The 23,815-nt window shown below is 33.5% G+C and overlaps 1 protein-coding gene across 4 annotated transcripts in view; it reads right to left on the bottom strand.

Annotated features, from left to right (window-relative positions):
• Positions 1–6,475: 6,475 nt before the first annotated feature.
• UGGT2 (UDP-glucose glycoprotein glucosyltransferase 2) overlaps positions 6,476–23,815 on the bottom strand; it is a 197,451-nt gene continuing 180,111 nt past the window's right edge. For 3 of the 4 annotated variants that reach the window (XM_074299372.1, XM_074299374.1, XM_074299375.1), the window contains 2 exons: positions 18,916–19,063; positions 6,476–7,323 (listed from right to left, as the gene is read on the bottom strand). In XM_074299372.1, coding sequence (XP_074155473.1) covers positions 7,301–7,323; positions 18,916–19,063 — 171 coding nt within the window. In that variant the 3' untranslated portion in view covers positions 6,476–7,300. Of the gene's footprint in view, positions 7,324–18,915; positions 19,064–21,606; positions 21,950–23,815 lie in introns of those variants that run through there. The other variant, XM_074299373.1, reaches the window with a different exon arrangement.

Raw genomic sequence — 23,815 nt, forward strand, 5'->3', positions numbered from 1 at the left:
CCTCCCTTTTTTAGTATCCCTCCCCCACCTTCAAGTTCCTCCCCTTATTTTACCCCTTTTCCTCATAATTTCTGTATTCTCTTCCCTTTACCTTACTCCTTCCTTCTCACTTTTCAGTGAAGTGGAAGAAGTTTCACCATAAATCGAATATATCTATTGATACACATTATGTTCATCTCCCTCCTTTTTTTTAGATATAATAGGTTCCCTTTGCCTCTTCATGAGATGTAGTACCACCACTTTACACTTTTTTATGATATAATTTCCTTTCCACCTCTAGTTTCTAGGACAAATTATACATATGTTCTTTACATATTTTTATGGCAGAACTATAGTTCTCAAGATTTCTTTTTACCTTTTTAGAAATTTCTTAAGTTCTGTATTTGAAGATCAAACATTTTATGTAGGTCTTGTTTTTTCATCAAGAATAGATGAATTTCATTTATTTTGTTTAATGTCCATCTTCTTCCCTGGAAAACGATGCTCATTTTTGCTGGGTAAGTTATTCTTGGCTGCATACCAAGTTCCTTAGCCTTTCGGAATATCATATTCCAGGCCCTTCGTTCTTTTAATGTGGATGCTGCTAGATCCTGGGTTATTCTTATTGTGGCTCCTCCATATCTGAATTGCTTTTTTCTAGCAGCTTCCAGTATTTTTTCCTTTGATTGATGGTTCTTGAACTTGGTCACTATATTTCTTGGCGTCTTGATTTTAGGGTCCCTTTCAGTAGGTGATCGATGAATTTTTTCAATGTCTATTTTACCCTCTGTTGTATCTGTATTCTTTGAAATGTGCTTTTGTTAACAATTCCCTTACAAAGCCATTTAAGCAATAAAAACAACTTCCAGTGTTTCTGATCCCATGATGGTGGTTTTGTGCACAAAAAAAAAAAAAAAAAAAAAAAAGACTTTTTTTTCTTTTTTTTGCTTTAGTATTAAAAGGGCGTTCTTTTTGTTTCATTCCTCTCTCTGAGCTGTCTATATTTTATCAATGCTTCTAGGCAGGTCTTATGACTAGGGAAATGCTAGTTCAAACAGCAAATGGAAAGCTGAGGAATGTCAAGTCATAAACAGGGTTATTATAGTGCAAATTATTTTATAATATGTAATGTGGAGAACTTTGAGGAAGCAATGTAAATATAATTGACCAATAGATCACTTTGGAATAATATCTTATTAGGTTTTCTACAATTATGAAAAAGTCCTAGTAGAAAATATTGGCCTTTTTCAAGCAGAATTTTTCCTTACAGATTTTTAACATATATCTGGAGTTTGTGAAAACATACATATTAAGTATGATTTACATGGATTATCCCAAATACCTAATTTGATGTGAACTAGAAAGAATAATTTTTTTGGAACCTTCTGAATATTTTTAGTGTTTATGTTTTATTTAACAAAAAAAAACTTTTGTAGAGCACCTGAGATATCTAAATAGTACTTAGCACATAAGTACTTAAACAAATGCTATTCTTTTTTCCATAAAGGGTTGCTACCACAATTTTTTTAGCTTTCCTTCTAAGCAGCTTCAAAGTATATTTTTGTTTGATCCAAAAGTTGAACCAGTTTCTTAAAAAATTGTTTGCTTAAACATTTAAAACATTCATTTTTTTTTCTCTTTGGTATCAGTTATTATTGACAATAATTTACTTAATGTTAAATAGCTAACTTGATATTAAGTAGAAACAGGGCCACTAAACTGCACATAAAGATCATTCTAAACTAAATATTGACTTGGAAAATTAAATATTAACATAATATTGTCATTTTCTTAATATTTTCTAATTACATTTTGATTATTGAGTGAGTTACATGGGAGGAATGAGTCCTCTGGTATAAGACATTTATAGTTTATCTAATCATGCTGAGTGTCTTCTTTTAATCAACTACAATTCTTTGGTGTCATTATGATAATTTGCTATTAATTTGATGGGAACTAGTTCTTAATTTCCAAATCATAGGCCTTTTAGAACTAGACCACTCAAATTTTCTCTTGCTTGACTGAAAAGTAGGCTTCAGGATTTCTCAGGTAGAGGTAAAGTAAAGATACCAACAAAATAAGATGATTAAGAATAAAACATTTTAATAAACTGTCTTAAACCATTTCTGTGCATAGCTACATTATATTAGAAATAAAATATAGGGAGACGTGCCATTCCTAGAACCCATTACCATCCTTAGAATCACCTACCATCTCTTAAATTTGGATATAGTGTTGCCTGTCTTAAAATGTCTCCTTTTTCCTTTGAGTCATGTTTCCTGGAGGCCATTTAGCTTCTGAGGCCCTGTCCTTCCTTTTGGTAGGATTTTCAGTAAATCTGTTCTATGTTGAGGACCTCTAGTTAAAAAAAAAAAAAAGAAAAAAAAAAGATTTTTGCTGCTAAACCTATATGAATTCCTATCTAGCTAGCCTTTTTTTTTTTCTTCTTTTCAAGCTTTAGCAGGAATTTAGCCACAAAGCCTTATTGGGACATATCCTTGGACTTTGATGTTGAAATAATTGGTCTTAGATCTAGGCTCTATATTCATGGAAAAGCCATTAGGTTTCTTTGGACTTCAATTTCTTCCCTTCTAAAGTGAAGAACATTTGGAATTTAAGTATGGGAACATAAAGTTAGCCTTTTCTGATGGGCAATATTTTTAATCACAAATCAAATAACCTTGTATGATTTGTGAATCTTCTAGGCCAAAACTGTCCAGTCGTCTCACTTTAAATGGTTATGTATTGTCTTTTTTTTTTTTTTTTTTTTTTTTTAATTATTTTGGTCACCCAAGATCTACTTTCTCATTTATAAAAACATTTTAGAACTCTTGCTCCATCTCATATGGAATTTTACCTGTTGGTATCCACGTAGTATTTTTTTTTTTCCTAAGGCATTTCTTGTAGATATTTTGGATTCATTTCCTCTGTGTGTGTTTTGAATCACTGCCCCCTAAATAGCCCATTATTTTGGGAATAGTGGGGGTGGTAATGGTCCTTTTTTGTTTTGCCCATTTTTCGGACTTACTTCCTGACTTTGAACTTGATTAGCGCTAAGGTCTGCTGCACATCTAGGAAGGTATGGCCTAGTTCTGTTGTTCCTTTTTTGAGGTATTGAGATGTTATTTCAGTAACTCAGGAACATACTGCAAACTTGAAAGCTTTCAGCACTTCCTAAGTGGTCTGATCCAGAACACCTCTCCACCTCTTTTTCCACTTCCATCCTTTTTTACCCCCACTATCTGAACTTAAGTTCCTGACCTGGTTTTTGAGTCTGTGTAAGAGTAGACTGCTGTTGGACTTGACTCAGCAGCCAGTTGGAAAGTTCTTCTTTGGTATAGAATCCTTGCCTATCCCCTGCTAGCTGGGATAGATGCTAGAAATAAGACCCTGCTGTGAAGTAGAGTTTGAGGCAAGTTTCTCTGGTTAACTTTTGATCTTAGTACCTTGCCCAGGGCCTCCCTATCGTGAATGCTATCCTGTTTTACAGCTCCCCTTTTCGCTCCACTTGAATCTGTGAGCTGTAAGTGGATATTGGGTGAAAAGCTGCCGAGTTACACATAATGGGAACACATAGCGTTCCAATGCCTGGTGTGGATCCTCTTCCTGGATGCTGGAGTAACTGCCTGGCTCATGGCACACATGGCAGATAGCTGGCTATACATGACAGACCTTCCTCTCTGTTTCCAGCTGGGCTGGATAAATGATAACTGATACTCGATTTCCCCATCAGATTTTTGTTTGCATTTTCTAGATCTCTTTAGAGGAGTTCGTGAGACAGGGAATGTACCACATTGCTCCCATCATTGTACCATTTTGGCTCTACCCCCAGGTAATGTATTCTCAAAAGACAAAGGCTTTGGGACTATAATGTGCAATACAGAGCTTACATTTTTCTTTATTGTCTCATCTCTTATCAGAACTCCTGAGATTAAGTAGCTGAGGACTTGCTGCAGGGAAAGGACTTTGAATTATATTCACTCTGACTTCAGATTTACAGCACTGAAACTCCCAATGTTCCAGATGAACTGACTGATTGATATGTTCTCCCAAGTCAATATTCTGCTTCTTTTCATCATTTAGAAGCAGTAGCTTCAAGTTTCAGCATCAGTGCTACCTTCATGAAGCCGTTTTCTGATATCCCTCAGATGAAAGTGTCATCCTTAGATTATATTTATGTGCTTCTGGGACTATCTTGTTTTGGCTTTTGTATCCATAGCAACTGGCCTGGTGCCCTGCACATGATTAGTGCCTTTATTTTTTTTTTTCTGCTGAATTTATCATTTCTCTGAATAGATATATCTTTAAAGCTTTAGACCTAAACTAAAATCATTACATTTTTCTCTATGGTAGTGGAATTATCACATATATTCATATATGTATGGAGTGCTGAGCCAGGTTGGGTTTGAGACAGTTGATTATTCCTGTTCTTAAAGAGCTTAGAGTGAGTTTATCAGGATAAAATTGGATTTTCTTTATGCTCTTAGTGTGCTCATCAGATTTTGCAGTCAGTTTTATATAAACCTTTGGTATTACATAATTAGAATCCTCAAGTGGTTGATCCTCCCAAGCCCCTAATTTTAAAAAGACCTTGGGCCTGACAACTACTGGTTTGATTTGAAGCCTTAGGAACCCAGTCTTTATTTTCTCTAATGTGCTAAATCTAAGCTAAATTAAACCAGGTAGCTTGTTATCTAAATGGTCCAGTTTTCTAATTTCCAGATGAAACCTGAGGTGGTTTGTGAATTTAGAGAAAGGGAATTTTATCCTTGATTATAATTGCTTAAGCCTTTAAAGAAAAAGAAATTAACATTTGAGAAAGTATGAACAAGAAGCTAACTAGATCCATTAAGATTTTGAGCTCTATTGCTAAGATAAAGTAACAGGATTTGAAATGTAAGTAATACTATTTTAATAGGAGTATGAAGGGAAAAAAAAAAGTCTTCCACTCTTCCTTGAAGGCTTGAATGTGCAGTCAAGACACTGCTTATAAAAAAAAAAAAAAAAGCCAATAGAAATACTGCGCAAGAAACTTGTTTTCAACTAATAAGCATTTATTTTCTAGCCTTCCTATATCTTTCTCACCTCTCCAACAAAAAAAAAAAATCCTTTCAATAAATAGTCAAGCAAAAAATTTTCCCATATTGGCCATAGATACAAATATGTTTCATTCTGCATATTGAGTCCATCACTATACTATCTGGAGATGGATAATAACCTACATCTATCCTAAGAGGTAGGAGAAGTGAAATGTCTTATCTAAAGGGCTTTCACTCTCAGGTTAGATAACATCTTGGATAAAGAAACAAGAAAAACAGGAACAGAGGGCCAAAGGAGTAAAGAGTTAGATACATAGGATCCATGATCTGATCAAAAGTTCCTTTGTAGGTCTTTGGAGATAAACATTGGAACAAAAAGTTTTAAGAGCATAGAAATGCTAGTATTTCTTCCATTTCTGAAGTAACTCCAGAAATGAATGACAGCACTTTTTCTGCTAAAAACAAATTATGGCAAGAGAGTAGATTATTTCACCTATACTTAATCTAAGAGTTTACAACATTGCAGTTTTCCTATTAATGCATTCCATTTTTATCTTATGCTCATTTTTGGATATAACTTTCCACTACCCAATAAGCCTTTCAGAAATTCTGAAATTAGCAGGGAAAAACATGGTGTTACCCTTGGATCTCATGTACTTGGAACTACTGTTTGTTTTGTTTTTGATTCTAGCCCTCTCAAAGGCAAGGAATAGTCACTCATATGTGAGAGGATAGTTTTTGGCTTTGAGCATACTTCAATGTTCAGCAGCAATATGAAAATAATTTGGATTTTATGCCTTCTTTTTCAGGAATGCAAATCAATTGGCTATGTACTAATTTAGCAAGTTGTCTACTTTGCAAAACAAGTTATTGTGTGAATTACTATTTTACAAAAACTATTGAAATTTCATATTAAAGGCATAAGCTTTATAGGAATGTGACATATTGAAATTATATGTTACTCTGCAAAATTGCTCACACAGTGATTATTTAAAGGAAGTCTGATGTAAAGAATTTTTAAAGAGAAATTCTATTCTTGTAAAGAGCAAGAAAAACTTGCCTACATATGTAGGGAAGATATGTTGAATTTATTTCCCACAAAAATTCTCAATAAAGTTTAGTCTGTGTTGATATTTAGCATAGGACTTTGTTTCCCTAAATGTAAGTTTAGTGAATAAGCTTAATTTATGAGGAAAATCACTTCATTCAAATTATCTTCATCTCTGAGGAAGCCATCCACATTATTGTTCCTTCAGAAGTATATTTATTGTCAAACTAATCCTGATGGATTAGTTTTAATATTTAATTTGCAGTATATTAGGAGAGTTTGAATTATAAAATGCTGCCATGTAATAAACACTTAATATTTCAGGCTTACTAACCTATTTTATCTTTGAATAATATTTTATTTTCTATTAATCCATTTAAAAATGAAAAATAAGGAAACAAGCTATTCATTTTTATGTTCTTAAATTAAGTCACATTTATTTTAAATTATCTTTTTTTTTTTTTTTTTTTGTAATAGTAGTTTACCATACTGTTTAACCTTTTTTTTTTTTTCATGAACAATAAATAAGATTCATTTTTCATGCCCATGAGTACCACTTTATAAATACATATCAGAAAGGAAATGCTACTTAAAAAATAACATCATATAATTCCATTTTCTCAAAATAACTGATTACAGATCACATGACTAAACATACCAAAATAGCTGATTACAAAGCAATATTACTTACATTGTAAAATAATTATTAAAATATAAAATGAGATTTATTTTTTCAAATGGTAATTATTTGAATGGTTGACCAAAGTTACTTATAAGTTCTATTTCTATTAGTAGCAAGTGAAAAGAAAAAATACAGAAATATGTTTCTCCAATATCAGTTACATTTTGTTCATGAACAAATCTGGATTACATAGTTTAAATATGCACAACCTTTTGTGTGAATACTATCAGAAATAACCAATTTGGAGTACCAGTTTTACTTCCAATCAGACACACATTTACAATCCAGTAAAACTGCCGAAACTTGGCATGAAACCAAGATAAAATGATAAGCTAGTTTTAAAAATTCAATAGAACAAAAATGGTTTACCTCTTTTTAAAAGAAATTGTTTACTTAATATGTTACATTTGAGTTTTAAATAATCATTTTTTTAATTGAAGAATGTTTAACTGAATTCCAGTAAAAGATTCAAAGCACAGCCTTTGCAGTGTTATTCTTTCTTCCATATTATGGCAGATTCGGTTTTCAATATCATGGCTCCTTTCTCAGATGCTAGAGTTCATCTCGAATGAAAACTGCAAAAGAGAAAGGAGAATTTATTTTAGTATTTGTGGCTTTACCAGATGAAATAATCCCTGAGAATTGAAGGCAGCAAAAAGGCTGGAAACAAAAGGAGATTTTCTTTCCTTTTAATACAGTTTGACTCACTGGAAAATCTGTCATGGAAGAAATTACTTAAGCCCTTTTAATTCAATCCTTTCATTTTACAGGTGACAAAACAGACTTAGAAGTGACTTGCTCAAGGTCACATAAGGTGCAGAAGACAAGAGAAATGGAGGTAATAAGTCTAGAGGATTTTCTCAAAGCCATGAAAGGAAGGATGAAATAATGTTAGCAGGCAGGAGAGGGAACAACTGAAGATGAGGATGATAAGGCATTCTTTTAGAAAAGATAGGATGAGAAGATTAAGGGTGCATTTTAGAGAGATTTGCCTTGGCAAGAAGAGCCACTTATTCATGAGTGACAGGTAGGAAAGGAGGTAATGTATGAAGACATCAAAGTGACACGTGATTAAAGGAGGAAAGAGGGAGCTCTCTTCAAATGGCTTCAGCTTTTTCAGAGAAGTCTGAATAGAAATCCTTAGTTGAGACAATGAGGAGTAGATGTAGCCTTTGTGGATGAAAAGGTTTGAGATAACAACTCACTAAGGGGATGCCCATCAATTGGAGAATGGCTGAATAAATTGTGGTATATGAATATTCTGGAACATTATTGTTCTGTAAGAAATGACCAACAGGATGATTTCAGAAAGGCCTGGAGAAACTTACATGAACTGATGCTGAGTGAAATGAGCAGGACCAGGAGATCATTGTATACTTCAACAACAATACTGTATGATGATCAATTCTGATGGACGTGGCCCTCTTCAACAATGAGATGAACCAAATCAGTTCCAATAGAGCAGTAATGAACTGAACCAGCTACACCCAGGGAAAGAACTCTAGGAGATGACTATGAACCACTACATAGAATTCCCAATCTCTCTATTTTTGTCCACTTGCATTTTGGATTTCCTTCACAGGCTAATTGTACACTATTTAAAAGACTGATTCTTTTTGTACAGCAAAACAACTGTTTGGACATGTATACATATATTGTATTTAATTTATACTTTAATATGTATTGGTCAACTGGGGGGGAGAAGGGGAAAATTAGAACAAAAGGTTTGACAATTGTCAATGCTATAAAATTACCCATGCATATTTCTGGTAAATAAAAACTATATAAAAAAGAAAAGGTTTGAGATAGCCATTGTGGTGAGCAGATTGATTTGACTGGGTAATTATAAAGACCGCCTCTTTTGTAGTGAGGGCCCAGTTGAGATTATGTAGCAAATTTATAGTGGACCCATCAATGATTTTGCTATTTTCTTTACTTGAAAATTTCCCAGTGATAGTAATTTTAGGTTGCAGGGCGTAATTGATAACCAGAAAAGAAATGCAAAGGATATAGCATAATGTGGACCTTGTCTGTATTCCCTTTTACCAAGGGGTCAAGAAGGAAATGGAGAGTATATTTGGTGCATGGGTGTGCAAACTGGACATATCAGCATTGCAAAGCTATGAAATGCATGTAGGGAGCTGTAGCATTCCATGAAGCCTGAGGGATAGAGCATAACACAGTTGGGGCAGACAGCTAAGCTGGTAAACCACTGCCCCATGTGGAAGGAATTTGAGGTGGCTTTGAGCTCTGTCCCACAAAGAAATCACAATCAGAGGGGAGGGAATGAAGAAGAGTGAGTGACAAGAAAAGAGGAGGAAATGGAAAAAACCTTGAACATAAATGAATAAATTAATAGGACAAATAGTAATAAATAGAAATGTGGCTTCCCAATCAAATAAATGAATTCAGGAGGTTATGAACAAATACAGAGGACCCAAAAAATTTGATAATCTGAAAACAAAACATGCCATCCTACAGTGGTTTAAGAGAGAAATGAGAATTATGAGAACAGAATTGTGATAGCAAAATAATGTGCAACACAGAAAAACTTGGACTCTGTAATGGCAAGCATCATCAAAGAAAGGAGAATGATGGATTGGCAGTACAAATACATAGAAATAAAGAACAACCTTGAAAAGAAGAAAAATAAAAACATTAAAAGAAAATATGTTTATTATGCAAGCAAAACATAAAAGACAGGATGTATACAAACAACCTAAGGATCAGAAATCTCCCAGAAGAACATAACAGGATAAAAAACTTTTAACATCATAAAGAAGGAAATGATAGAAGAGAAATTCCCAGAACTGACATAGAAAATGAAATCCCAATCAAAAGAATTCACAAATTGGGGCAGCTAGGTGGCGCAGTGGATAGAGCACCAGCCTTGAAGTTGGGAGGACCTGAGTTCAAACCTGGTCTCTTAACACTTCCTAGCTGTGTGACCCTGGGCAAGTCATTTAACCCCAATTGCCTCAGCCAAAAAAAAAAAAAAAAGAATTCACAGATTGCTTCCAGAAAATTAAGGATGGAAATCAAGACACAAGTGAAGATTTTAGAATATAATGTTTCTGAAGGTGAAAGAGCTACCTACAATTATAACCAAGATAACTTAGCAGAGAAAACAGTACAATCCTTTAGGGGGAAAAATGGACATTTAGTAAAATACAGGACTTTCAAGTATTTCTAATAAAAAGAATATAGCTGAATCGAAAATTCGAATTTCAAAAATAAACTAAGAGAAGCATAAAATGCATAAATATGAAAAATAAGGTTAAATTATGCAATTGACCCATACTTAACACCGTATACCAAGATCAGGTCAAAATGGGTTCATGACCTAGGTATAAAGAATGAGATTATAAATAAATTAGAGGAACATAGATCATTATTGATCACAAAGTAGAAAACTTTTTGTACAAACAAACTTAATGTAGATAAGATTAGAAGGGAAACAATAAACTGGGTTTAACATTTTTATAGTCAAAGGTTCTGATAAAGGCCTCATTTCCAAAATATATAGAGAATTGACTCTAATTTGTAAGAAATCAAGCCATTCTCCAATTGATAAATGGTCACCATGAACAGACAATTCTCAGAGAAAAAATTGAAACTTTCTAGCCATATGAAAAAATGCTCCAAGTCATTATTAATCAGAAAAATGCAAATTAAGACAACTCTGAGATACCACTACACACCTGTCAGATTGGCTAGAGTGACAGGGAAAGATAATGCAGAATGTTGGAGAGGATGTGGGAAAATTGGGACACTGATGCATTGTTGGTGGAACTGTGAATACATCCAGCCATTTTGGAGAGCAGTTTGGAACTATGCTCAAAAAGTTATCAAACTGTGCATACCCTTTGCTCCAGCAATGTTGCTACTGAGTTTATATCCCAAAGAGATCTTAAAGAAGGGAAAGGGACCTGTATGTGCAAGAATGTTTGTGGGAGCCCTCTTTGTAGTGGCCAGAACCTAGAAACTGAGTGGATGCCCATCAATTGGAGAATGACTGCATAAATTGTAGTATATGAATATTCTGGAATATTATTGTTCTGTAAGAAATGACCAACAGGATGATTTCAGAAAGGCCTGGAGAGACTTACATGAACTGATGCTGAGTGAAATGAGGACCAGGAGATCATTATATACTTCAACAATAATACTAAATGATGATCAATTCTGATGCATGTGGCCATTTTCAACAATGAGATGAACCAAATCAGTTCCAAAAGAGCAGTAATGAACTGAACCAGCTACACCCAGCAAAAGAACTCTGGGAGATCACTATGAACCACTACATAGAATTCCCAATCCCTCTAATTTTGTCCGCCTGCATTTTGGATTTCCTTCACAGGCTAATTGTACACTATTTAAAAGTCTGATTCTTTTTGTACAGCAAAACAACTGTTTGGTCATGTATACATATATTGTATTTAATGTATACTTTAACATATTGAACATGTATTGGTCAACCTGCCATCTGGTGGGGGGAAGGAGAGGGAAAATTGGAGGAAAAGGTTTGGCTATTGTCAATGTTGTAAAATTACCCATGCATATATCTGGTAAATAAAAATTATTAAAAAATATTTAAGTAAAAGATGATACACATAATTCTTAAGAACTTTATCATTATTAGGACAGTTAGAAGGTCTCTACATAAAAGGCATGGAAGTGAGTCAATTATGTTGGGATGATTTTAAAAATGTATTAAGTGAAAAAGAGGGATGCACTGAGGGGAGGGAAAAGGAAGAGGAAGAATGAGGAAAATTATCTCATATAGAAGAGGTACTTAGAGAAGAGTTTTATAGTAGAGAAGGGCATGGGCAATACTTAAATCTCAATCATTTGCGTTGGTTCAAAGAGGGTATGTGTGTGTGTGTGTGTGTACACATATATATATATATTTATACATTCAACTGGGTACAGAAATACATATATATATATATATATATTTATACATTCAACTGGGTACAGAAATACATACATACATATATATATACATATATATATATACATACATATTCAACTATGTACAGAAATCTATCTTACCCATCTGGGAAGTTGGAGGTTAAAGGAATAAGAAAAAAATTCTAGGGATGATGAAAAGGAGGGAGGATTAAAAGAAGGCAGTGGTCAGAAGCAAAACAAATTTTTCAGGAGGGACAGGGTAAAATGTGTTAAAGGAATACACAGAAGAAAATAGGATGAGAGGGAAATGCAATATATAATCAAAATTCACCCGTAAAATGGAAGCAGCTAACAATGGATTAGAAATCAGAATACAACAATATGTATTTTACAAGAAACATTTGAAGATACACAAAAGTAGTTAAAATAAAGGGTTGGAGCAGAATCTATTATGCTTCAGATAAAGGCTTTTTTTTTTTTTTCTTAAGGCAAGGATAGAAATCATGACCTCAGACAAAGAAAAAATAGAAATAAAAAGAATACACAGGGACACTATATTTTGCTAAAAGTCACCATGAATAATGAAATATAAATATTAAATATGTACCAGATGGCATAGCATCCAGATTCATAAAGGAAAAATTAAATCAATTCCTGGAGGACAGTAAAATGATACTTGTGGCAGAGTTCAACTTTCCCCTCTCTAAGCTAGATAAATCTAATCATGAAATAAAAAAAATCAAGAAGATGAACAGAATTCTAGAAAAGTTAGATAAGATAGATCTTTAGAGAAAACTGAATGGGAATGAAAAGGATATACTTTTTTCCTCAGCTATACATACTGTAGCTTCAGAGAGATTGACTATGTGTTGAGGTATAAAAACCTCACAATCAAATATGGAAAAGAAATATTTGCACCATCATGCAATAAAATTATATTTAATAAAGGGCCATGAAAACACAGATTAAAAGTTAATTAGAAACTAAATCTAATTCTAAAGAATCAAAGAACAAATAATTGAAACATTAAATATTGTCATTTAATGAGAGATGAGAGAACATTTCAAAATTTGCAGGATACAAGTGATGGGAAAATGTATATCTCAGAATGTGTACATCAATAAAAGAGCCGACTAGTTAATTGGGCATGCAACTAAAAACAAAACAAAACTAGAAAAGAACAAATATAAAAATCCCAATTAAACACTAAAATGGAAATCCAGAAAATCAAAGGAAAAATGAAGAAAACTTAAAGTAAAAAACAAACATTGAAGTAATAAATAAAACTGGGATGATTTTTATTAAAAAAGAAAAACAATTGCTTAATTTGATTTTAAAAAGAGGAAAAAGCCAAAATACTAGTACTAAAAATGAAAAATGGTGAATGCACCATCAATGAAGATAAAATAAAATGATTTTTAGGGATTATTTTGCACAATTATTTGCCAGTATAACTGGAAACCTACATGAAAAGAATGAATATTTACAAAAATAGAAACTGCCTACACTAACTGAAGGGGAAATAGAAACCTATCTTAGAAAAATAAATTAAACAAGTTTTCAATGAGCTCTCCAAGAATACCTCCTCCGCCCCAGCACCAGATGGATTTACAAACATATTGCATCAAATATTTAGAGATCAATTAATTCCAATTCCAATTTTTAAAAATAGGTAAAGAAAGAATCCTACCAAATTGCTTTTATAACACAAATATGGTTTCGATGCCTAAATTAGGGAGAGCAAAAACAAAAGAAAAAGCTATATGCCAATTTTCATAATGAATACTGATGCAAACATTTTAAATAAAGTGCTAACAAGAAATTATAGCAATATATTACAAAGATCAGACACATAATAGTTAAGATTTATGTCAGGAATGCAGGACTGATTCAAAATTAGAAAAACTACAAATATAATTGTTGATATCAATAACAAAATAACAAAAATCATGATCATATCAATAGTTTCAGAAAAATCTTTTTGACAAAATGCCACACCCAATCCTATTAAAAGTACTAGAAAGCTGAAAAATAAGTGGAGCTCCTTTCTTGATTTTCAAAAATTATTACTCATTTTAAAAAACAATCTCTATTTTTAAAAGATTTTAATTTGACAAGCAAGATAATATCAATCATATTTTTTTCAGAAGAAATGAAATCTACTGATTAGAAAAATACAAATTAAAATAACTCCTACGTATCACTTCATATCTATCATATTAGTTTACATGAGAGAAAAAGGAAATGATGCATCCTGGAGACCATTAGGAAAAAGATACACTAATGCACTGTTGATAGAATTGTGAACTGGTCCAACAATTCAGGAGAATAATTTGGAACTATGCTCAAATGGCTATAAAACTGTACATCCTTTACCCATATCTATCTATCTATCTATCTATCTATCTATCTATCTATCTATCTATCTATCTAATATCTTAAAGACATCAAAGAAAATTTTTTGAATAATTTCAAATAATTGAATCTGTATGTACAAAAATATTTATTGAAACTCTTTTTGTGGTGTCAAAGAATTGGTAATTGAGGGGATGTCCATCAACTGAAGAATGGCTGAGAAAGCTTGGAAGAATACTTCTGTGCTATAAGAAATGATGAGGATGGTTTCAGAAAAACCTGGAAAGGTTTCTATGAACTAATGCAAAATCAAAGGAGCAAAACCAAGATAACATTCTACATAGTGCCAATAATTTTGTAAATATGATCAACTGTGAAACATGGAGTTACTCTAATCAAGACATGGAAGGAACCATGATAAAAAGTGCTATCTACCTCCAGAGAGAGAGAACTAATGAACTCTTGAGTGCAGATTAACTTTTTTTCACTTCATGTTTTTTGCTTTTTATTTCAAACTTTTTTGCAACATGGCTAATATGTTTTATATGACTTCATGTGTACAACTGATTATATGGCTTGCCTTTTCAAGGAGTTGGGAAAGGGTAAGAATGAGGGAGAGAATTTTGAATTTAAAATTTAAAAGAAATGAATGTTGAAAATAGTTTAAAAATTAAAGAGGAAGGACTGTGGAAATACAAATATTAATTTTTAATTTTTATACTTCCACAGTCTTTCCTCTTTAGTTTGAAAATTACACTGAATTTGAATTTGAATTGAATTCAAATTTGAATTTGAAAAAACACTGAAAATATGTGAAAAAGGGAGAAGGATAGGATGTATTGGAGTAACTGGGATGGAATGGGATCACTTGAATAAGTAAAGGAGTTAACCCTGGTAAGGAGTAAAACTACTTCATCATATAAAACAGGATTGAAGGAGGAGAAAATGGCAGAAGGCAAATGAAAGAAAGTGAGGAAGAGGGAAGAAGAAAGAGTTCATGAAAAATAGCTTTTTTTTTTTTTTTTTTTTAATATGAAGCCATGTTCTTGGCTGAGATAGTGATGGAGGGAAGAGTAATAAGAGGTTTGAAAAAGGGTTAAAAAAATTTGGAAGAGCCTCTGTGAGAGAGTAGGATGGTGAGCTGATAAGGGATTTATATTAGGATTTCCCAGCAGCAGTGAAGACCCAGATGTAATATAAATTTATAATGGACCAATTTAGAATGGTTGCATGATTTTCTGGGCCTTCATTCAGCAGCACAAGAGTAAGCATGAAGGGAAACAATGGTAGGAATTATTCAAAGCTCTCAGTCTTGGCTAGGTGTAATTGGCTATCATAAGGAGTTTGGGGATTCAAAGAGGGCAATGTATCTGATTGAAGCAGGATAGAAGAGTAGCTTATGAGAGCTGAGTAGGTTGAGGAACTGAATGATTAGGGTATTTGAAGGAAAGTCACATATATATTATTGAAGTCCCTTAATATAAAGGCAGGCAGGAGTTGGGGAAACTATATTATAAAGCAGCAGTCCTTAAATCCATCTGGTGTTCCTCCTTGGAGAAGAAATGGACCCAGGTGAATTTAGTCAGGAAGGTGGCAGATGGAGGTGGGGCTGGTTTGGGTATGGCCTTGGAAGCCCTTCAAAAGGCCTTGGAACAGAAAGGCCAGAAGTCTTTTGAAGGACCTAGTAGGAAGGATCTATAGTAAAGAGAGAGGGAGGAAAATGGCTTGAGGCCTGGTCTGCTGCAGGGCTCTCTGAAAAGTTCAATTTTACACTATCCTCTACTTTGTAATCCCTTGCTCCCTTGCACTATTGTTGCTTGGTTTTCCAACTCACAACCCTGGATTTTTCCCGCCTTCCACCTTCACCAACCCAATTTCCATGCTGCTAAATGCCTCTGGAAGCAGGCTGGATGTGACAGAATGAATACTTTACCAGGTGCAATATTTTCCATGATGTTTGGTCTCTGCAATTGTATATCTCTGCTAAGGATATACTTAAGGATGTGTTTGCCACTTAAGATTTCTGTTTGCAAGTGCAAACTTTCTTCCACTGATGTAACTGAATTATTATTGCTTGCTAAAGAATGCACAGCCACTATAAAGCAAAGTTGAGGTCTTTTAATATTAGAGCTAATCTGAAAGTTCTTTCAAATATAATTCTTTTTTAAATTAATTTTATAATTATAACTTTTTTTGACAGTACATATGCATAGGTAATTTTTTACAACATTATTCCTTGTACTCCCTTCTGTTCCGAATTTTTCCCCTCCTTCCCTCCACCCTCTCCCCTAGATGGCAGGCATTCCCATACATATTAAATATGTTATAGTATATCCTAGGTACAATATATGTGCAGAACCGAATTTTGTTGTTGTTTTTGCAAAGGAAGAATTGGATTCGGAAGGTAAAAATAATCTGGGGAGAAAAACAAAAAATGCTAACATTTTACACTCATTTCCCAGTGTTCTTTTTCTGGGTGTAGCTGATTCTGTCCATCATTGATCAATTGGAATTGGATTAACTCTTCTCTATGTCGAAGATACCCACTTCAATCAGAATATATCTTCATACAGTATCATTGTTGAAGTGTATAATGATCTCCTGCTTCTGCTCATTTCACTCAGCATCAGTTGGTGTAAGTCTTTCCAAGCCTCTCTGTATTCATCCTTACAGAACAATTCTGTTCATTTCTTACAGAACAATAATATTCCATAACATTCATATGCCATAATTTACCCAACCATTCTCCAATTGATGGACATTCATTCATCTTCCAGTTTCTAGCCACTACAAAAAGAGCTGCCACAAACATTTTGGCACATACAGGTCCCTTTCCCCTCTTTAGTATTTCCTTGGGATATAAGCCCAGTGGTAGCACTGCTGGATCGAAGGGTATGCACAGTTGAAATATAATTCAAAGGGAAACCAAAAACCCCTCAAATAAAAGCTCCTTGCTATTGGTGCTAGTGAGAGATAAGAAAAAATACTCCCAAGTCCTTAGACTTGATTGTTTTTCATTTACCTATTGTACCTTCTTGTTCTTTCACCATGTCTCACTCTGTGACCCCATTTAGGATTTTCTTGGCAAAGATACTTGAGTGATTTGCCATTTCCTTCTCCAGGTCATTTTACAGATGAGGAAACTGAGGCAAACACAGTGAAGTGAATTGCCCAGGGTTGCACAGCTAGTAAGTGTCTGGGGCAGGATTTAAACTCAAGTCTTCTGGACTCCAGGTCTGGCCTTTTGCCCACTATGCCACCTAGCTGCCCCTATTATACCTTGCCTTCCTAAATTTTTTTGGAAATCTCTATTTCTAAAATTGTGGCAATGTTCAGCTTAGTCCAAGAGAAGTAGGATTTGTTTGGTTTGGTTTGGTAACACTTTAGTTCTCAAACATACTAAATATCACATACTTTATTATAAAGATAATAAATAAAGAGATAAGGATGAACCCTATGATCTTTCTCTATTCCATTCAGCTAATCCGCATCCTTACAGCCCTCTTTGAAGAAAAAAAAAAAAAAAAAAAAAAAAAGGAAACATTTGTAATGTGCCAGAGATGGGAGGCTTTTTTTTTTTTTTAATGAAAAGAGAAAATTTGCAAACCATGTGATGGGGAAGGGATGCAGCACTCTTTTGGAGATCACTTGCAATGTTAATATGGAAATACTAATGATTGCCCTTTAAGTTTGTTCATTCAACTGTTTTCAAATCCATGTAATTATGTTACTATCTAACCCACTTCTTTCCATATTTCCATAAGAATAGTATTAAATATTTTACCTAAATTTCTGCTAAAATCTAAGTAATCTGTATCCATAGCATTTACTGGATCTTCCAGATAGATAAACCTGTCATAAAAGGAAATAAGAGTAATCTGGAATGGCTTGCTGTCAATGAAGTCATGGTAGATCTTTATCATTGCTACTTTCTTACCTAGATGTCTGCCAGTCCTATGATAAACAATCCATTCTAGAATTTTGCCAGGGAACTAAGTCAAACTCACTGGTCTATACTTTACTGATTTACTGATCCATTCTTTACAGTTTTTTGAAAGTTGGAACTTTTGCATTTCTCCAGTTCTATGGTACTTTCTCTTATTTTTCATGATGTTTCAAGTATCTCTTGAGATTAGCTTTGCAGTCATACCTGCCAGTTCTTCTAACATTCAGGATGTAATTCATCTAGGCTTGGTAATACAACAAGGGCAATTAGGTGCATTTTTTTTTTTTTTACTGTCTTCTCTTCCTGTCTACTATCTATGGTATTAACTCTCTCTTAACCATTTTTCTTCTGGGAGAAAAAACAGAATTCAAGTAAAAACATCTCTGCCTTTTTCCATTTCTGTCTATCTGTCTCTTGTTCTCTCTCTCTCCCTCTCTCGTTATGTGATGTGATAATTTATACAGGGTATCAGGCACAAAACTATAGTAGCCAAATTCCATCTGCTATTTCACAGTCGGTCTTTTCTAAATGGAAATTAACAGAGAAGCCTAAAGTAATGAAGAACACAGCTTAGGGAACAATGTCCAAAATAGGTTTCGTTTACTGTGAAGATTTAGGTTAATTAGTTTATTGATATTTTCCTTGCTGGATAATTGTGGGATTTAGACTTATTTTAAAATTAAAAAAAAACTTTGTTATTAAAAAGGTGAAGATTTCCCTGAAAGCGTGTTATGAAAATTAAAAATCAGGACACTTGTCTACAAAGGAGCAGAATGTCAGTTCCTTCTATATCCTTGCTTTAAATGAAAGGAGCTCAATCTACTAATCCAGGACATTATTATGTAATAAGCTCTCTTGAAGCATGAGTTATGAACTGCTTAATTCACTTATAAAGAAATAAATCTATAATCCAATCTTTAGCCTTTAATAATAAAACATATGCTTCACTTACCCTCTTTTGAGGATGATTTACTTGAATTTCTTTTTCCCATTGCAATCTCTTTTAACAGATTTCGAATCTCAGTGTCATACTCTATCCATTCTGGGATAATCCGGACAGCAGCTTTCAATTTAGGTTCTTTGGTTTTGGGATTATTGCACTAAAAGTTTAAACAAAATATCAAAAAAAAATCAATATCCAGGAGATATTATCTGTGAAACTAAGTAATATTGCTGTGACAAAAGAACAAGTGTAATAGCTTATCTGAAGCAGAGTCTCAGTCTTCTCATCTATAAGACAAGTTGGAGAATGAAATTTTAAACTTTTCCAGTATCTTTGACAAGGAAACCCCCAAAAAAGGTCATGAAGAGTCAGACATGACTGAAAAAATGACTGAACAACAACTATAAACACACACATTTGTTTATTTTAAAGATTTTTGAATGCTCTAAAATTCCTATGCAACAGCATTTTTTGTGGTAGGAAAAAAGTTGGGAGCAAGGTACGTACTTCCTGATTGAGAAGTGGTTAAGCAAATTGTATTATGTAAAGAGTCATGGATTATTAGAATATTGCAATACAACAAAATTGGAAAATTACAATTTTTTCATTGAAAAAATGAATATAAAAAATTCAGAAGACCTTGGTGAGATTTATTTAAACTGATTCAGATTGAAGTAAACAAAGCCAGGAAAATAATATACACAATTAACTAGACTGTAAATAGAAAAGAAATAAAATGAAACTGAACGTTTTGTGAATACTAGGTTTGACCCCAGAGAAAATGTATCTTCCTTCCTTCATTGTAGAGATATGGAGACAACATACCCTATAGGGAAGTAGGAGGGGGAAGGGGAAAAAAAAAGGAAAAGAATGTAATAATAGAAGGGAGGGGAAAAGAATGAGAAAGGGGAGGGGGAGGCTGAATAAAGGGAAGGCAGATGGAGGGAGGTGGTGGTCAGAAGCAAAGCACTGGTGAGGAGGGAAAGGGTGAAAGGAGTGAGAAAAGTATACCTTGGGAAAAATAGGATGGGGGAATTCAGAGTTATTAATCTTAACTGTGAATGTGAATGGGTTAAAAAAGACTGAATCCTACAATATGATGTTTACAAGAAACAGAGAAATGCATACAGAGTAAAGATAAAAGACTGAAAAAAAAGCAAGGGTAGTGCTCTAGATCTCAGATATTAAAAGAGTTAAGGAAGGAAACTACTTCTTGCTAAAGGATACCATGGATAATGAAGTAACATCAATACTACACTTTCCCCCCTTTTACTATTTAAATCTCTGTTAAAAAAAGGAGACTTGTGACAGTACAAAATATATTCAGAATTGTAAAAGATGTTCAGCTTGCAAAATGTAGAAAGCATATTTAAAAAGTAACAAGATGTAAAACCAGAAATTATCAATAATTTTTTTTCAAAAAACACTGTGACATAATGATATTTGAATGGAATGGAAAAAATATATATATACCACTATCATGTGATCTTAACCAAATCATGTTACTTCTTCAAACCTCAGTTTCTTCTTCTATGGAGTAAGGAAGTATAACTAGATCATCTTCAAAAATCTCTTCAAGTTCTAAATGTTATATGATTCTAGGTTCTTATAGCACTTATAATAGCTCTTTATAGATCAGTATATTTAAGCTAATTGACACCCTGTTTGTTATATGTTCTTTGGACTTCTTATGTATTTTCTGGGAAAACAAAAGATATATTTACATTACACATTTTAAAGTTTTTCCCCACTTATTTATTAAATGCTTTCAAGCCATATGATAGTCAACAACATTTGAGGTTACTCAATGTGTGTCAAAGGTGGGTTGTCAAACTAATACTTTCAGAAAAGATTGTTCACAAATCCATATATTAGTCTTCCAATCTTCAAGAGAATCATGAAGCAGGATTTGATCATAAGTAATGTCAGAGATGGATCTTTCTCTTTATATAAGCAACAGCAAATCAGACTCAAAATGCATTTTAGCAAAGATCCACCCTGCTGTAAAGGCCCCTGGGGCTGACCACTCTAAGAACAACTGCTCCCAGCTTTCTACAGACATGGCAGCTGACAAGACATAAAGAGACCCAACAGAGATTTTTGATGGATATTTGAAGTAGTCATGTTTCAAAACTCTTCTCCAGATCTAGGCAAGACTGTTGCACAATGCTTTGTAAATAATGCTTTGAGATATTCTTTCACTTTTTAATGGGGAAATTTTAATGGGAAAAATACAGTCATCTTGGATGAACATTTAGAGATCATTAGGTATTAATATTGGACAATGAATAGGAACAACTGCTAAATTCTCAAGCTTCTGAAATTAACCTCTCAAATCTGTTGGGGTTGTTCAGTTGTTCAATCAAGTCTGATTCTTTGTGATCCTGTAAGATCACACTGTCCATAGAGTTTCCTTGGCAAAGATAATGGAGAGTTTAAAAGAGGTTAACAGAAGTTAACCTTTCCCAGAAAGAAAGTTTAAGCCTTTCCCAGAAGTTTAAGCCTTTCCCAGGCTCACACATCTAATATATGACTGAGGCTTGATTTGAACTCAGGTCTGACTTCAGAGTCAGTGCTTCATTCAATAAGCCACCTAGTTGCCTATTCTCAAATTTATGATAATGTTATTTATATTGTGTTAAAAAATAAATCTTATATACTTTTACAAGGCTTTTTTCATCCTCTCAGACATTTGTTAATATTTGCCTGTCTCATTTTCTCCATGTTGTTACTTTTTAAAAATGATTTTCATGTCCATGACTATATTAGAGGTGAGCTATTCCTAGTGAATTATAACTAACAACCAACAGTCTTAGCCAATGTCCTAGCCTTTTTCTTTGCTTTAAATTTCCATTCTAACTATTCAGAAAAAAATTTTTTATAACTGACCTTTTATTTCATAGTAGAAAGGTATAGGAAAACAAAATTCAATGTGTAGAATTCACTTCATGGTTACTTTACTTAAACACATTTTTGGATAAACTTGGAGATGCCTCTAATTCATATAATTCTTAATGTAGATATCTACATTAATTCAAAGGAGCTATAAGAAAGATAATGAAATATCTATTAAAACTTGAATTTTTAAATACTTCTTTTAATCTGCATTGGAAGTGGAAAAGTTCAGTGCATAAATATCTGAATAAGCCTCTCAATAAACCAGATTACCATCATATCTTATACACACTTTTGCCTTGCTTTCAATTTTATTAATCGCTTTACTTTTCATTACAAAAAAAAATTTTAGAGTACTTTTCTATTTTACCTCATTACTTCATCAAGATCCTTTTCTGGAGTAAAAAAACAAGCAAACAAACAAACAAAAAAAACTCCTCTCTGTTAAGGGTCCTTTCCAAAGGTAAATTCAAAGGGTTGTGATTTCATATAATGAATCATACTGATTCAATACATAAAAGTGCTTCTGATTTCTTTTACATTCCTCTCTCTTCTAATATAAAACACCATCTTCTTGTATTCAGTTACTGACACTTCAAAACAACAATGCATAGTTTCCCAATATTATCTCTGATTGCTAACATTTTTTGTGAGCTTATGCAAATTTTCCAAGAACATTTTATCATGATCATCACTGAACTCTAAGGAGTTTGTTAGAGCAGAAGAATTTGCTTGCCACTATAGATTGATGCCACTTAGAACTTGATGTAAAAAGATTTTCTCTAGCCTTCCAGAGATATAATAATAGCTCACAGTTATAGAATGCTTATAAAGATTTGCAAATTGGTTTATATGTGTTGTCCCATTGGATCCTCACAACCATTTTTTGAGGGACTGTTATTATCTTAGTTTTACCAATGAATTATTGAGGTTTAGAGAATCTGAACAATTTATGTTGGGTCATAAAGCTAGTTTGTGCCTGAGGTAGTATTTGAATCCATGTGTTCTGACTACAAGTCTGTTATACTACTTACTATGTTAGTCTGTCTCTCAACGCACACAAAACAATAACATAGCTATTAAAGAATAAGTTCAGATCAAAAAGTTCTAGAGAACTGAGCAAAAATGACCTATAAAATAATTAGAACTATTTTAAATAATGGTAGTGAAAAAATGAAAAAAAAAGGAAAGAAAAAAATTTATGTAATATAACTTTAATTCATCTCTCATTGCTGTTAGGCAATCCTGCTCTACCTCCCTCATTAATTTACTATCCCATTCTCCACAGGGGCTCTTCCGACCTTTTCATTCTTCCTTAGATTTCCTGTGGCTCTCTCTTTCCCCTGACTTTCATCTGAGAACCTTTTATTATATTTAAGGGGAAAATATGCCTTCAGCCACTCTCTGTTCCTTCACTCCTGTTTTACTCATTTCCAAGGCTAATCCTCCACTCACTCATGTGATCCCATTCCATTCTGTCCCTTTCAACAGATTGCCTCTGTCACTCTCTATGTATGTTATTTTTTAATCTTTCTCTATTTATTGTCTCATTCCTTACCCCTACAAACAGACCCTCATCGCTTCCATACTAAAAAATACTCACTTGATCCTTGCATCGCTGCTCATTCTCCTATATCTCCTCTGCTCTAAGTAGCTAGACTCCTCTAAAATACCTACACTTCCTCTCCTCTCACTCTCCTTAACACTTTACAATCTGGCTTCCAATTGGATCTTTCCACTGAAAAAAGCTCTGTCCAAATTGGTTACCAGTGATCTCTTAGTAGCCAAATGCAATAATTGTAGTTATTCCTCAAGGTCCTATTCTGGTCCCTATTCTTCTCTTCCGTCTCTATACTACTTCACTCTGTGATCTCATTAGCTCCCATGGATTTAATGATCATCTCTATAATGGTGATCCTCAAATCTACTTATTCTGTCTTAATTTCTCTGCTGACTTCCAATGTTACATCTTCAGCTGTTTTTCAGACACCTTGAGCTAGATGTCTAGTAAACA

This window comes from Sminthopsis crassicaudata, chromosome 3 (genome assembly GCF_048593235.1).
Source record: "Sminthopsis crassicaudata isolate SCR6 chromosome 3, ASM4859323v1, whole genome shotgun sequence".
Lineage (NCBI taxonomy): Eukaryota > Metazoa > Chordata > Mammalia > Dasyuromorphia > Dasyuridae > Sminthopsis > Sminthopsis crassicaudata.